Here is a 16,356-nt window from a genome sequence, read left to right as displayed (position 1 = left end):
CAAAATAAAACTCCAATAAACAATAAATTGAAAGTGCCCTGAGCAGAGTTTATGGAAGATTAAGCAAGTTCTCTGAGCAGAAACGTTGAAAAAAAATTACAGCACTAAATAAGCAGTGTGATTGTGAGGAGGAACCTGCTCAGCTATTTGGTATATTACTGAGAGGTCATAACAACAATTCAAGACAGATTTCAAGCTATTTTAAAATTTAAACATATTTTTGGTGCACCCCAGAAAATGGTACAAAAATGATTAGTTCTGGTGTGAGCTAACGTTCAAGTAACAAACAAAAAGACATAAGAATTGAAGGGGGTAGGGTGGGAGTTATTTTAAATATATATATATATATATATATATATATATATATATATCGTATTTAAGCAAGTTAGGGAGGAAAATGAACATTTGGAGGAATTTGTTCATTTGAGGTTGTATTCTGGAATTTAAAATTTCAATTCTTGATCTGCAAGGGCCTCACACTCACAAAGCCCCAGTGAACCAGCAGGACCATGTCTGAGGTTAAAGTCTTGATCATGAGAGATAAACTCCTGTTACACAAGTCTCTCAACTAATCATTGGTTGAACCCAGACTAAGGTTACAGCTTACCCTTCACTTGAGTAGCAGAGATATGTGACTTGTCTATTTCGGCTTCATTCACTCCCAAAACAAGGCCACTTTGAGGACAGTGGCTAACCCAAGGCAAGTGGAATGGTCATGCAAAATAAATCAGGATAAGCAGCACCTGTTTGTAGGGGCAACTTGCCCTGCATTTTACCTTACTTGCCCTGGGTTTGGATTGCATCAAAAAGTAATTCGAAGTGGGGAAAGAAGAGAATTCATGCCTGCCTGCCTGCCCACCCAATAAACTAGAACAAGAACTGATGTTAAAACGTTCTACCATTTTCACACACAACACTATTTGGGCTTCTCATATGATTTGTACCACATGTAGTCATTTTTAACATGGATAGAGCACACTAGCACATATTTTAGATTCACATTACAGACCAACTCAAGGAGGACCCAAATTAAGCCTCATGTATGAAAATGTCCAGAATGTCTTTCACCAGGAGATGCTAATATTTTATAGCACTATTTTAATTAACTGGGCTTTAAACTAGGCTGAATGCTTATTCATGTGAATTTTTCACAGGCTGGTATTGTTAAATCACTCATCAGTGAGTAGTCACCAGGGCTTTAATGTGGCTATTTGTCAGGAACTGGTTTCATGATGGAAGCCACAGAATCAGCAGGAGTCAGGATCTCTGGATCCACTCCTAAATTTGTTTCAGATTTCTGGGAACAGTAACAACACCAACAACAAAAGAGCTTAACTGGGTAAACGTTCTACCCATTGTCCTGTTTTGTACCAAACTTTGACATCTACATTGTACTACTAATGGAAAAGAAGTTATTCAAAGTAACAAAGAGTAACATTCACAATAATAAAACAATGGATTAGAATTAAAAGGTGGGGGAAACATAACTTGCTTCTGTGTCAAAATGACTTCTTATGGAAAACTCAGTGAATTTGAAGAGAAATTCTCAGAGTCTGTCCTGGTTCAGGGTGACAGATATGGTAGAAAGAAAATAAAGAGGTTGAAACGAAACCTAACCCTACAAAAATGGCCTAGAGATTAGGCAGGTTAGTAAATAATTGCTACATTTGTTTAAGCTTTTTCAGTCCCTCTCCCTTCCCCAAAAATTATTAGGTAAAAACTGCAGGAATACCACACAAATGATAAACTCAAGATGTGCAAATTGCAAGATTCTTTAAAGTCCATCTTTTTCAAAAACACTGGACAATAATGATTTTTTTCTTCTCTTTCTTTTATACTCTCTCTTATTCATTTATTATCTGTCAGCTCACATATGCCTTTAACTCTTTCACAAGCATTAAAGTTTTAAAAGTGCCTCCTATTAAGTAGTCCTTGTGGACAATGACTGTCACATACCAGTTCATAATTCACATTCATCCCTTTGAAACCACATGAAAAACTTTCAACATCTTGCTTGTGAAAAACCTCTACATACTTTGCATGTAGTTAACAGTGTTGAAGAGATCGGTTTTCTTTCTTTTCTTTGTTTTTCTCTGTCTCATCACAGAGATTAAAGTGAGATACAGTACTTGCTGAGTGTTAAGCCCAGATGCTCAGCAACCAAAATGTGAACAGCATTCTAAGTGCTTAAAGACATTCTATGTTCATCTTCGACATCCATTTCCTTGTGTCACACTGAAATTTGGGGGTGGGGGGGGGAAGTGGCACTAATTGTCCATCGTCAGGAACTAAAAACAGTACTAGAGTTAGACAAAGATTTGCAACCTAAATGCAAACAACTTTGATGTTCACTCTCTCCCAAAGGGGCAGTGCATATTTACCTTGTGGAAGCAAACGTCAGTGGCTGGCAACACTCAGTGAATCTCGCTAACCCTGTTCAGAAGTAATGAAGAGCACTAGCCGGGGTCCCCACAATTTGAAACTCGCTAGGCCTACGGCAACATTGTCCTACTTTAAAGAAATTCCCAGTGTTAGCAAAGCAAGGATCCGTCGCTACACCATTGCTATGCAACTATACTAGCAAGTGGAGATGAAATCTCTGTGTGGCAGTCTCTGAGAATAATAACAACAATAATAATAATAATTAAAAAAAATAGTGCAGTCAGACCCCCGTTGTGGGGCAGAGGATGGGGCTGGGAGGAGTGGGAAAATATGTGGCAAACTTTAGAAAATTAAAAAGAAAGGTGGTTTATTGTGCAAAGCCTCAGAGACTGCTCAGTTCTGTTACTGCCTCTGGACTGGATTCCCAGTAGCTGCTTGTTGAGGGAACCACCAAACCACACTGCTATGGAACTTCCAGCCCCAAGCTCTCATTGAATCAGGCAATAGTGTTCATCTCTGCTACAGTTCCCTTCCCATCTCCTCTCCAAAGACAGCCAAGGCTTATTCTGCTTCACACGTTGGAAAACAGAAGCCATGACAGCCACATTTGCTTCCAGAAGGGGCCGGAGGAAGCAGGTGCTGCCCTTTCTGTAGCTCTCAGTACAAATAATCACCGATAAACACTTCGGTGGGGGCGGGGGGTGGGGGGGAAAGTATGCACCAGTCTCCTGCATAATACCAGCTGCAACTACTGTATAACAACAAGGTTATAACATAAACCTAAAATAAGATGATAACATGTAAATACTGGGTTATTTTAGCCTACAGTACAGTAATCTGGATAAAAATGACAAGGGATAGCCTAATTTTCCTTTCCCTAAACAGATGTCACTTGCCTACATTAGACCGCCCTTCAATGCAAATCTTAACCTCCTGAGGAATAAAAGAAGGCTTGGGAAGAGTCAACGGTGGCTCCTCTTCCGACTTCTCTAGTTTCCGTGTTTCAGGGGCTGACCACCTCCTCTTCCTAGTTGCTGTGGGCTTGCTGGGTTCTGATTTGGTAAGCAGAGATGCTGCAGGCAATCCTATTTTGTCTGGAAACTTCAGTTCACCATTCTCAGATGACATCTTGGCGCTTCCCGGATCAATCCCATTTTCCTTCTCTGCATACCTATGTCTACTACCAGTTAGACTGTCATTCTTAGAGTGCTTCAGCAAGATGCTAGCTGAGTCCATGGACTGGCCCTTTTTAATTGAGCCATTCTTCAGATTCTTGAGTGTAAGTGATATGCAGACATCCCCAACTGAGAGTTTGGAACACGGCAAATCAAAGAGCTGGCTTGTTCTCTCAGGGCAGCAGGATGACCAACCTTGTCCAAATACAAAAAAGGGATATTCTACCAAGACTTCAACACTGACCTGCAAGGGGAGAAGAAAATTTGGGGGAGGGGAATGGAGAAGGGAGAGAAAGAGAAACACATGATCATAAGTTTGAAAATATGCATTTGCTTGTTCATTATTGGTGAATTGTCAAAACCTGCTGACTCCACTTCCAGAGAAAGTCATCTCACTAGCAGAAGTGTAGTCCCACAGCGCTAGCAAGTAAGGGAAGCTTCTTTATCGGAGTGCTCCTCCTGGCAGTTGCTACAAGTAGCATGAGCTCATACTTGTTCTCTACTGTAGCAGTTCTCCGAGACGTGGACATAGCTTTGGACATTCCAAACATGTTGTAGGAAGGGTGGGACAAGTAAAATAATCTTTACACACTCTGAAAACAAATTTGGGGTGCTGGTGCTGTGTAAGCTGCAAATTCCTAGGCAAATTCTGACCCCAATGTTCAACCAGTCCAGGAGTAGAGGGACACCATTCTTTCAGCTGGCTTAAATTATGGGGCTCTGTGCTTTTTGGTATGCAGAAAGTGAGAAGTGATCAAAACCAGTGGCAAAACTGGTCTTTTGAGCCCTTTTGGGGAGGTTCTTAGAATACTTTATATATCTTCCTTATCTTTTTCACAGCAAGTAGTGCCACATCTAACTTAAGGTATTCCACCAACACAGCCCACCCATTTGGGGTGAAAACAGGCTACCTTTGGGGCAAGTGACTGCCTAACACCATGGAATATGGTTGCAGAAGTTATCATACATATATCTGCTTCCCCATGCTTACATTTTGTATTCAATTAAGAGCTGGATAGATGCAATTTCATAAGCCACTTCTACTCCACAATGATTAACCCCAAGAGACCTTTCATGTAGGTTAATTAATACAAGTTGAGGCTGAGGGATGGTTGGGAATGGAGCCTAATTTTTTTATATTCTCCTGGGAATAGCAGCATTTCCTTTTGCTTAAAACATTTGTGTGGTAACAAACAAAGTAGTCTTGGGATCTACATTTAACCATGTTAAATTCTGTTCACTCAACTGTCAGCTTTCTGTTCTTCGTGATCTTTATTTCAGCAACCAGTAATTTAATGTAATCCTACTGTAAATTTCCTTATAATAAAAAAATCAGATTTTTAAAAATGCCAAGATGAAGATTATCATTGGACTTCTTGAGATGATCACCGTGACCTGATATGATCACAGAGGCATCACTCTTGTTTATATGAGCAGACTTGCATAGAACATAAAATTTAGTTTCAATGGGCTGGATACACATTTACGCTGATCACCTGCTCTGATGGAAGTGGACTTCTCTGCCTCTTCCTTCCCACCAGCCTCCTGAAAATGCTTTACAGAGAATCTGAATGGGATGAGCTGTGGTGTGTGTGTGGCAGAGGGGGCCTTCTGCAAGTGGACACCTTTCATGAACAGGCACCTTCTTTTCATGGAAGTCAGATCCTGAATTCAACACTATCTGCTTTAGTCACCTTTTTACCAATACTGTAGATTTACAGAACATTACCTACCTCTGTTGTATGGGAAATTACAGCAGTATGACCATTTATAAAGTCATTTACATGGAGATAAAAACAGGGAGGAAACTTTCATTAACAGGAGTTATTTTACTAACATTAAACCTGGGTATCCTGTCTGACTATGTAAATAGTTAAGAGCAAATTAAAACAAATTAAGAGCCAATGAATGCTGACAGTCTCCTAAATAAGATTGTCAATATTCACCACTGTCTGTCCAACAATCAGGGCCATGCACCAGTGAATGCCGATATTCACCTTCCAACTAGGAATATTCCACCATGTGAATATCAGATTTACTGCATTGTTTTTTAAGTTTCTTACTCAAAGAACATGCTTACTTATTCTAGTAAGCACAGTATTCTGTTGCATCTACTTAAGAGTTAATCAGAAACATGACACCTGTCTCTACGTTTAAAATCTTTTCATTAAGAAGGGAACCCTGGGAGGTTGGAAACTGGGCAACTGGAAAACTAACTAGAGTAAGCAAGTAGGTAAACGAAGCAAGTAAGTAATAAGTAAATCGATCAGTCTCAGAGGGAGGCAGTGCCAACCCAGTGTCATGAAGACAGCCCCCAGGTAAGTGAATCAAATGCTGGTTCAGTAGCTTGCTCTTCCCCCATGATTCAGGAAGGAAGCACTGAATGTGTTTCCTGTTCTTATTGGGGTTTTTTTTTTAAAAAAAGCTGAATATATGTTTTACATATTGAAGAACTTCAGAGAAGAGGATAGGGTAAGCTGGTTAGTAACCTCACCAGCTCCAGCCAATCAGTGGCTTCTGCTGCAAACAACAATGATGTTTTCCCCACCCCCCTAAGTTTGTTCTGGTGAGTTTTCTTCCAGTGAGTGTGCTTCTGCTATGTCTACCCAGATGCTCCCCTTAATGCCTACACATTTCAAAGTTAATGATACAGTATAGTCCATTCGAAAATATGATTCAGGTTCAGTATTATTCATTGGAATATAAAATTACTGCTACTTTGTCCAGTTAATAATGATATGCAGGGTTCCCAAGGCGACAGTGGGGTGAGATCTATATAAAGCTACACTTATGGCAAAGGAAGCTAATGCTTCTCCTTTCTGGCTCTGCTGCAGCTCCAAACCACATATAACGAAGAGTGAAAAGATAAGCCAGTAGAAGGTAAGGGCTGGTATACAAGAAAAGAGACTGAAAATCAGACTGGCTAAAATGCTGGAGGGAACAATGCTAAATGGAGAATGGGACAGAATGAATAACCTATAAGTGCTCTTTCATCACTGTCTTTTTGCACTTTGCGAAACTCCGGAGAGACAGAGGGCTCCATCACACCAGCAATTTATTGCACACTCCCCATGCATGGTATGCAGTTTTGCAGCCTGGTACCCACATGACATTGTCCACGTCCTGCACTCATTTTGGCTCTTGCCCTCCATGTTTCATTTCTTTTTGGAGCACAGGAAGTCTGGATTATTTTCCCTCCCTGCGAAATAAATGCTCTCCTCCTTCCCGTGTATTTCTGTGGTTGTGTCCTATCGACCACCCATCTATGTGTGTGTCTAAGGGTGGTCTCGCTAACAAAAGAGGAGGGTGGTGCGATTCCCCACGCAAACCTGAAGGGGGAGGGAGAGAGGTCCCATTTAACTCTATGTTCTTACTCCTGAGTAGGCATGACCAGGAGTACATTTTCACCTTTAAAGAAATGTGGAAAATGCACTGTCCTTGCCCACAGCTCCCTTATTTTTAAAGATAAAGAGATCAAAATTGGTGCAGTGATAACTCTTAAGTAGAGTTTTCAGCATGCCAAGTTTGAATGAGATCGGTCCATCCCTTGATTTTTTAAGGATTTTTTTTAATCCGTCCCCCTTAAATCCTTTCCCTGGAAGTTCACAAGTAGGAAGAATCACCTTTCCTTTCCTTAGTAAGCCTGTCTCTGTTCAATGGGGTTTACTCAAAGGTATGCATGCATGGGATTTTAGTATGACTTGGATGTAAATGCAGTTGAAATCAATGGGATTTACCCTTGAGTAAGGGAACAAACTTGGAGATGCACAGCTTTGCATGATCAATGGAAATGAAAAGCGATTTTTTTGTACTTGTAAACTTCCAGGAAAGCATTTAAGGGGATTTTTAAAAAAAAATCCTAAAAAATCAAGAGATGGACTAATCTCATTCAAACTTGGCATGGTGAAAGTTCTACTTAAGAGCTATCAGTGTGCCAATTTTGACCTTTTTAATCTTTAAAATTTACACAGGTGTAAGCATTTTTGTTAATTCCATTTAAAAAAAATTGTTAAAATCAAGGGTTGACTGAATGAATGAATGATGAAATGGCAGACCTTAGAACAGTTATGTTTCATCCACTGTACTGGATTCCATGTAAGTCCAAATAAATTGCTTTAAACACGTGTCTGCTTTCAAGATTATTTTATTTATTCAGTTAGGGCACAATCGTATGCATGCTTGGGAATGCTGAGAGTTGGTAGGATTCCTCCTGTCTAAACATGCATATGATTGTGCCCTTAATATATTTCTGCCCCACTTTTTAGTTCAGGCCCTCATGAGACAACATCCAATAAAAATGTAAAAACAAATGTGAATATGAAGATAGACATCCAAATAAATTATTACTACTATATAGACATCATTAGCATAATCAGCATTCTTATTTTCCAACTGTAATAAATCTATGTAATTGAAATAGTTTAAAATTATTATTACTGGACTTTTTTGTAATAAAGCACCATATGTTAGCTAGGTGCTATACAGATATAAAACCACAAAAATGAGTCCTCTAACCCCATCCATGTTTTCTCTAGATTCTTTGTATACTGTTTGCTTGTGCACCAAGGTGTTTTCTTGTCTCCTGAGAAATCCAGTCTGATCCCATAACATATTTACTTCCTAATATACTTTAGTAATAACTATTCTTTCAGGGGGGGAAATCATTTTTATGATTTGTCTTGGATATTTATAGACTAACCTTCATCAAATTATACCATGGCCATGAACAATAAATATAAAACAAAAAACAAAATAAAAAACAATAATATAACAATAAAAGTCAGTAAAAAATAACAACATGAAACACGCTGACCAGCTTAAAACGCCTGGGTACACAAAACATGACGTGGTATCATGACGTGGTGCTGAAACAATACCAAGGTTGGTGCCAGTCACAACTTCAAAGGGAACGGGGGCCACAAATGGAACAGAGGAGGCTTTTTTTTTAAACAAATGTCACAGAATGAGCACCTTGCGAGGAGCCTCTCTTGAAGAACTCAAGACACAGGCAGGCTAGTATAGGGGGAGAGGGATACAAATGTTTTAAATAAATAAATAAATAAATAAATAAATAAATAAGTATTCCAGCTGGACATCAGGAAAAACTTCCTGACTGTTAGAGCAGTACAACAATGGAACCGGTTACCTAGGGAGGTTGTGGGCTCTCCCACACTAGAGTCATTCAAGAGGCAGCTGGACAACCATCTGTCAGGGATGCTTTAGGGTGGATTCCTGCATTGAGCAGGGGGTTGGACTCGATGGCTTTATAGGCCCCTTCCAACCCTACTATTCTATGATTCTATGAACTAGTACCCTGGTGTTAGATGGCAAAAAGCAATAGAGCTGGGTGTCATCCATACATTGGTGGCACCTCGCTCCAAATAACATCTCACAGCAGCTTCATGTAGATATTAAATGCCATCAGAGACAAGATAAAACCCTGTGGAATACCACAGGTCAAAGGTTGTGGTTTTGAACAGTAGTTCCCCAGCACTATCTTCTGGACAGAAAAGACCGGAACCAGTGCAATACAATGCCCCCAAAACTCAATCCCACCAAGTGTTCTAGAAGGATACCATGCTACTGAAAGCCAGTGAAAGGTACAGAGAATTAATATTGTCACACTTCCCACATCCAGTTCCTCATCTAGGTCATCCACCAAGGTGGCCAAAATAGTCTCAGTCCCATATCTTGGCTGAAACTTGATTGAAATGGGTCTAGATAATCACTATCCAGATATTTGCTTTTCTTCACAACAAATCCTTTTTGTTTAATTCAAGGGTCACTGCAATGGAGATTGACTGACCTTAGCTTCTTAACTTTGAAGGACTTTATGTCCTAAAAGTGCAGCTTGGATGACTGAAGTCTGAGCTGGAAAGGGTTTCCCTTGCCTCTGGTAAGTCCTACCAACAGAGTAATTAACTTCCACATTTCTAAAATCTCCTGAGTATAACAAAGGGCTTTCATAGTGGCAGCAACAGCAACATCCCAACTCTCAGAGTGGCTGGATTTACACAGAACAGGAACATAGGAAGCTGCCATATACTGAGTCAGACCACTGGTCTAGCTAGTCCAGTATTGTTGACATTAACTGGCAGCACCTCTCCAGGGTTTCAGACAGGATTCCTTCCAAGCCCTATCTGGAGATTGAACCTGGGACCTTCTGCATGAAAAGCATGAGCTATTGTGACCCTCAAGATCCCATTCTCCCTCTCTCCTCTGTGTCCATGATTTCTGAAGCTTCACCTTTAGATGATAAATTAACCAGAGTCCTGTGACATATGAACTCTGGGAACTGTGATTTGTTTAGTGAGCCAGGATGAAACTGGTTTCAGATTATGGCTTGTTATGAAACCATATTTTAAACAAATCATAGTTCCATGTTTTCAAATATCACAGAAAGCTGAGGTTAGTTTAAAACTGGAACCAGAAAAGGAGCTTTCAATCTCCTTTTCAATCTCCTTCTTGCATCCATTAAAGAGTAGAGTGTGTGAGCCTGAGACTTCTCAGGGCCTGATCTTATAGTAGGAAATCATGGCTTCCCATTACATGTGGACCCAGCCACTCTGTTCTGGTTTGGGCAGTTCAAGTAATTCATAATCTAACCAATATCTTTTTTGCCATTACTTCCCAATAGCTCAGAGGACATGAAAATAGATTCCTTGACGATCCCTTCTGTGTAGCCTTGGCTCTTTTTCCATTCTATTTCTTCTTTTCCATTTCCTCTTGTGCTATAAATTTCTCTCTCTCTCTCCATCTTACTTTAGGTCTGGAAAGAGCCAGGTATCATACAAATTAAAAAGTATCAAGGATCATTTCTCTTCCCCTCTCCCATCCTAAACTGGAGGTAGGAGCTTTTCTTTTAATGTACAAATTCCTGGATCATTTTTTTCAAGCCTATGGAGCAGAGCAGGATATACATCCAACAAGTAAAACAAAACAAACTTAAATTAAAAAAGCAGAGGCAATATTTTAAAAGAAAAGATCCATTTTCACCCAGCTTCAAGAACTCGTGCTTAAAAGAGAAGAGTGCTGGCATCAATGTTTAATTAGCATCACAGATGTTGATCTGGTGACACATTTGGATTACCCGGAAAGCCTTATACTATTCTGAGTATGAACTTAGTTTTTCCAACACTTTTGCCACCTAAAAATAATACTGAGCATTAATATAGCCCGTTTTAAGTGTTTAAAATGAACCTTCCCCAATGTGGCACACTCCAGAAGTTTTGGACTACAACTTCTATCAGCCACTAATGGCCAATGATCAGGGATGATGCGAGATGTTAGTCCAAAACATCTGGAGGGTATCATGTTGTGGAAAGCTGATTTAAATAATTTCAAATATACTATCTCAGCAAAGATCTTTAGAACCACTCTACCAGGTTGGGCACTATCACCCTCTCAAAATTGAAAGTCGGAGGCAATAGAGACACCTAAAGTTATTTAAAATGTTCATAGCTGCAGGTGCATTTGAACCAGGGATTTCCTGGCTCATATTCTTAAGTCATAATGCTACACAAATGCTGTTTATTTTAAACATGAAAGTTGCATGTGTCTGGGAACTCAATACCCATTTCAAACACAATAAACAAAAAAGCCATGTAGCCACAGATATATTTTTTAAAAGCAACAATATTCCTCGCCACCAGGAGAGTAGCTGCTGCTACTACAGAGGAACATGAGTTATCTGGGAAGGGGTCCAAGTCCTGGAATCTACAGGAAACCTAAATTAAACCCACATTTTAATCATATCTGTACGTGACTCTCTCTGAATTCTGGAAGCGTCCCTTGTGAGAAACACAGCTGGTGGAGTATTTTAAGCGTGATGATGTCAGCTAGATTTTGATAGGCTTCTGCATAAAGTGTCACTTTAATAGGAGAGGCCATCACCCTTTCTACCAGATGATGGCACTCTCCACCTCTGAAAGGGAAGCTCTCCAGCTGTGCCACTTTTTGCTGCACTGAAAGTCTCTGTGAGCAATACAGAACACACCATACTCAGGCACCTGCTGCTTCCATACGCCTGTGGCTGGCACGGAAGACAGTGTTGTGACCGTAGTTGGGTAACATCAAGAGACACGAAGGGCCTAAAACAAACTACATAGTGGGGTGCTACAGATAAAATTGGTTTTGAAAGCATTTCCCTGCAGGTAAAAACAGAACTTTCCCAATGTCCCAGATTATAAGAAACAGCGAGAAAATCTTATCTGCTCTTTATGTGGAGAGGTGTCCCTCATCCCTTCTCCTGGCAGGGCTCCACCTTTTTCCACAGCTGTATGACTAGAAGTTTTTTGCATCACCGCATCTTTGTGAACCATCAGCAGTTAAAGGCAAAACAACCACCTGGGGGAGGGGGGGATATTGGCAACTCTGATCAGGAGCTTCAGTGTCAGACCCTCAGACATTGGGGAATCTTGAACTTTTACATGGAATGAGCGGCCTTTCTAACCAGTGGTCCTATAAAAAAACAGCTTATTCTTGGTGCACCCGAACTTCTGGGGATTATTCACTCTGCCCCTGTGTTATATCTTCTTCCTCTTCCTCTTCCTCCTCCTCCTCCATGCGGTCTCTGCCTGTGCAACAGACCACGTTCTGCATTTACTTCCAAATCTCATGCCATCTTGCTTGCACCAGCTCTTGCCCTCTTCTGCTCCAGTTTGGACTCATTTTTGCTTCCTCATCCCCCTGCCTTTGCACCTGCAACTCAGCTAGCCAATTTGATTGGCCTCCTAGAATCAACATTTACCTGGCTCTTGGACTGTGATTCTGTCTTGTCCCCCTCAGCTTTGCCCTTCTTCCAGGATCTGACTGATCCTACAGGTGCCACATTTTTCCTAGCACTGCTGTGCCTTTAATAACAGCCTGCAGATGCAGTATTTTTTAGCACTTAACTTTATGCCAGGAAAAGATGTGTACATAAATGTATTATTTTGTATTGTTGTTCACTTATGTGAGCTAGTGACAAGACACACAGGAGTGTACCCGCCTTATGTATAGTTTTATCTCTTAGGCGAAAATGATTTTCTTTAAGCAAAATAATGTTGAGGTGACATGGGTCCTTTCTCTACACAGAGATTACCTCAAGACTCACTGACCTGATTCACATATAACAACTACCCAGAGTATGGGTTGAATATGGGGGTTGAGTAGGGATTGTCTTTGAATCGTGAGTTGTTGAATCATAGGTTGTTACACGTGAACCCTGCACTATGGTTTAATTATGGGTTTTAACCATGAACAACCCAGAATTCACAATTCAATAACAAACAATGAGTTCTCTTCCTGGGTTGTTTGTGGCTAACAACTCATAGCTAAACCATAGTGCAGGGTTTGCATGTAATAACAATCCACAATTTAACAACAATCCATGATTTAAAGACAGTCCATACTAAAGCCATATTCTGGGTTGTCATTACATATCCAATTTCAGCTTTTAGGATTATTTATCACAAGTCCAATTTCCTACACAGAACTTTCTCAAAGGAAACTGCATGTGTTAAACCAGCATGTGGGATTCACTAAAGTGACATGAGTAAAGTGTGCCATGTGAAGGAAGGAGCCTTACATTATTTGTGTTTGATACACACAGAGAAGGGACAGAAATTGCACAATTTCAAAAATGATGGTTCCTGGTTTTAGTTCATTTGTCAGCACTTTCACTTGTTTTCCTGCTGCAATCTGCTATACTCAAACAAGTCAGAACCTGTTGTATCACCTGAATTGGATTTGTGAACATGAGTGACCTTGAGCAAGTCACAAAACTCAGCCTCAGGTGTCCATTCATACAATGGGACTACTTATGATCTGTTCTAATAGGGTTGCTTTAGGGACAAATTTACAGATTATAAGAGCTAAAGAAAAGAGAATGACTTTTAATGAGCAAAAGGCTCTTGAATACAATGGGCTATGAATATGTTAAACCTCATTTCTATTTTCAGTCTCCTCCACTTCTGCCCTACCTCTCACAGTTGGCTAACCTGCTTTGTTGTCATTGATGGAATAATCTTTTCTTAAACCATTTTGATCAATAAATCAGCTATCACTGAGATGCATTCATAAGGACTAGTTGATAAAATCACATCCTCTGCATCTGCACTTAGATGTTTGTTGCAAGCATGAGCAGGCATGAGCCTCAACCTATAGAAATAGAACCTATTTCTATTTTTCTCTTCTTCTGCAAATGAGAGAGCATTAAAAATGTCCATTCCAGGTTTGCCCACAGTTTGCTGTCAAACCAGGATGCCAAGTCAGGAACAAATTGTGATCTGGGATCATGATTTTTACAAACTATGCTAGTTTTGGACAAAATGGTAAACTATGCCACAAGTTAGGAACAGAAGCTTCTAATTTCCTGCCCTTCTGTACAGAATAAGGGGAATAGGGAATGTAAGAGTTCAAAGTGTCTTGACTTTGAAATGGCAAACCATGGTTTGCTATAATGTCAGTTCGCATGAATGTGGCATGGTTAACAAACCATGGTTGGCTGTTAATCCCGCCCTGCGTGCTAGTTGGATTTCCCTAATTACTCTCCCTGTTGTGGCTTGCCAGAACATCCAAACTCAGGCGGTATGGGTTGTTTAAGGGGACAGCAACCTTCAAATAACCAACTTTATCTTACTTCCCTTTCTGCAATTGCTCAGAGTGTCTTTGGGCATGTCTAGACAGAGTGATCTCCTGGGGATCGTCCCGGGATCATCCCAGTGCGTCCACATGACGCACAGGGCATCCCGGGAGCAGGGAGGGACAATCCCTCCCTTGCCCCGGGGTATCGCCCTACCCTTCAATTCCAATTTTTCCCGCAGTCTCGGGATGATCTCAAGACCGCGGGACATGTGGCCCGCCATCACGGTTTTGTCTCGGCTCCTTGCGAGTAAATGCAAGGAGCTGGGAACCAGGCATGGAGCTCCTCAGGAGCTCTGTGCCCATTGGGGGTGGGGTGGGGGGAGTGCAAGGTGTTTGTTTTAAAAAAAACTTACAGTTTCATTCGAGCGCTCATTTTCCTTAAAAAAAAAAAATCCAAAATGGTGGGTGTGACATCCTCTTCCTCATGGGACGTCATGCGCTGCATGTAGACTGGGGATGGGTGGGAGGATCTCACGATCATCATATCGTGAGATCATCCCCCTCGTCTAGCCATGCCCTTTGTTTTGTAGATACGCCTTGCTATTGTAAATCCTAGGAAATGTGGATTCCATGGTAATTACCAACGATTCCTTCCAGCTAGAAATTAGTTGTCTGAGGTGTTTGCCAAAAGGAAATGAACATCCCTTGCTAAAACATTTACCCTTCCCATAATGGCCCATCCGTACCATTCAAGTGGTAAACTCTGCAAGTCTAGTGTTACTAAGTGGCTTCCAGATTCAAAGGAAATACCAACTTCTAAGAGGCTTTTTAACATTGGCTGAACCTAAATTAGCAAATTAAATCATTTCAGCTCCCTAGAAGGTACTTCCCCCTTCCCCAGCATTATTTTTTAAAAAAGGAGGATGTTGCCAATTAAAAAGCGCTATCAACTAGACCGATGTATTTCTGCAAGTTCAAACCACCCCACTGAGCCCATGTTACTGAAATGTTACAAACCCTAAAGGAAGTGGGTATAGAAACATTAGGAGGATCCATGCACCTAAAGAGACTGTTGCAGTCATCTATGTTACCCAGGAGCATAGCCTCCTCAGCCACTTTTGCAAAGGCACCCTCTATCTGGTGAAGAGGGGCAGAAGTAGTTAATGAAACATTTACCCTTCCCGTAATGGCCCATCTGTACCATTCAAGTGGTAAACTCTGCAGCTGAAGATATACATTCTGTCAGACCATGCAAAGCCCTGGACAAAGGAGGAGACGGCTATCTCCAGCTATCCAGCTATCTCAGATAAGGTCTGTTTTGAGTCTCAGAAAACACATTATAATGATCACACATTAGTGCCAATAAGAGCTTTTCTCCCAATGAAAACAGCAACAGGGCTCTGGACTGGCTATTCTGATTTACAAAGGGAGTGGCCAAAGTAGTGTCAGGAGTGTACACGAACATAAGAGATCTTTAAATCTGTAGCCCAAGCTCTACAAACAACTACGTAAAATATAATTACTTCATCTTTGTCTGAGCAACACTGGATTACAAACAACCAATTGATTAAGTAGATCAACTGAGGGACCAACCACACACTAGATTAAGCACACTTTTAAAAAGTGTGCATAGCACTGGCCACTTAAAGCAGCTGTGTGAAACCATGATCCAGGCTAGGATTGTGGCATACAGGGAAAGGGTTTGTTCCTGCTCCATTTTCTCACCAAAAATCATCCCCTTCCCCAGCTGCTCTTTCCCCCTGAAAGTTTACTACAAATAGCACTGGGGGTGGGGGTGGGGGGTAGGAATAAGACACAGGAAGGGATTTCTGGTGGGAAAACAGTGCAGGGAAGAAGGGGTTAAATGTCTTCCTGACCCCTGCTGCCCTGATTAAAAAGGAATATAGTCTGTGTAAAGCAAGCTTTTATTTTATTTTAAAAATGAGCAGCTTAACATGTAGTTTGACTGAGAGAGTCCAAAGGGCAAAAAGTCAGGTGACACTAATTCCTTATCTGTATGCTTATGTGAACACTGGAAAATGTTTCAAACTATTTTCTGTCCCTTTCCCATCCATCTCCTAGTTTAACCAGTTCCATGTTGGTTACCAGTCCTTCTAATACCAATTCAAATTTTCCCGTGCTCGTGCAAATGTAGCTAAAACTACACTGCCCACACGTTAGAGGGAGGTTTCAGCACACTTGGAGAAAGTTTGCAGGGATACAAAAATATTAA

At 40.8% G+C, this 16,356-nt stretch overlaps 1 protein-coding gene across 8 annotated transcripts in view; it reads right to left on the bottom strand.

Moving 5' to 3' along the window:
* Nucleotides 1–350: 350 nt before the first annotated feature.
* Nucleotides 351–16,356, bottom strand: part of ATXN1 (ataxin 1) — a 259,174-nt gene continuing 243,168 nt past the window's right edge. For all 8 annotated transcript variants that reach the window (XM_063130390.1, XM_063130392.1, XM_063130391.1 and 5 more), the window contains one exon: nt 351–3,801. In XM_063130390.1, coding sequence (XP_062986460.1) covers nt 3,271–3,801 — 531 coding nt within the window. In that variant the 3' untranslated portion in view covers nt 351–3,270. The remainder of the gene's footprint in view (nt 3,802–16,356) is intronic.

The sequence above is a fragment of the Elgaria multicarinata genome, chromosome 7 (assembly GCF_023053635.1).
Source record: "Elgaria multicarinata webbii isolate HBS135686 ecotype San Diego chromosome 7, rElgMul1.1.pri, whole genome shotgun sequence".
Lineage (NCBI taxonomy): Eukaryota > Metazoa > Chordata > Lepidosauria > Squamata > Anguidae > Elgaria > Elgaria multicarinata.
Note: the sequence above shows the minus strand (reverse complement) of the source record. Positions and strands in the feature narration are given on the sequence as shown.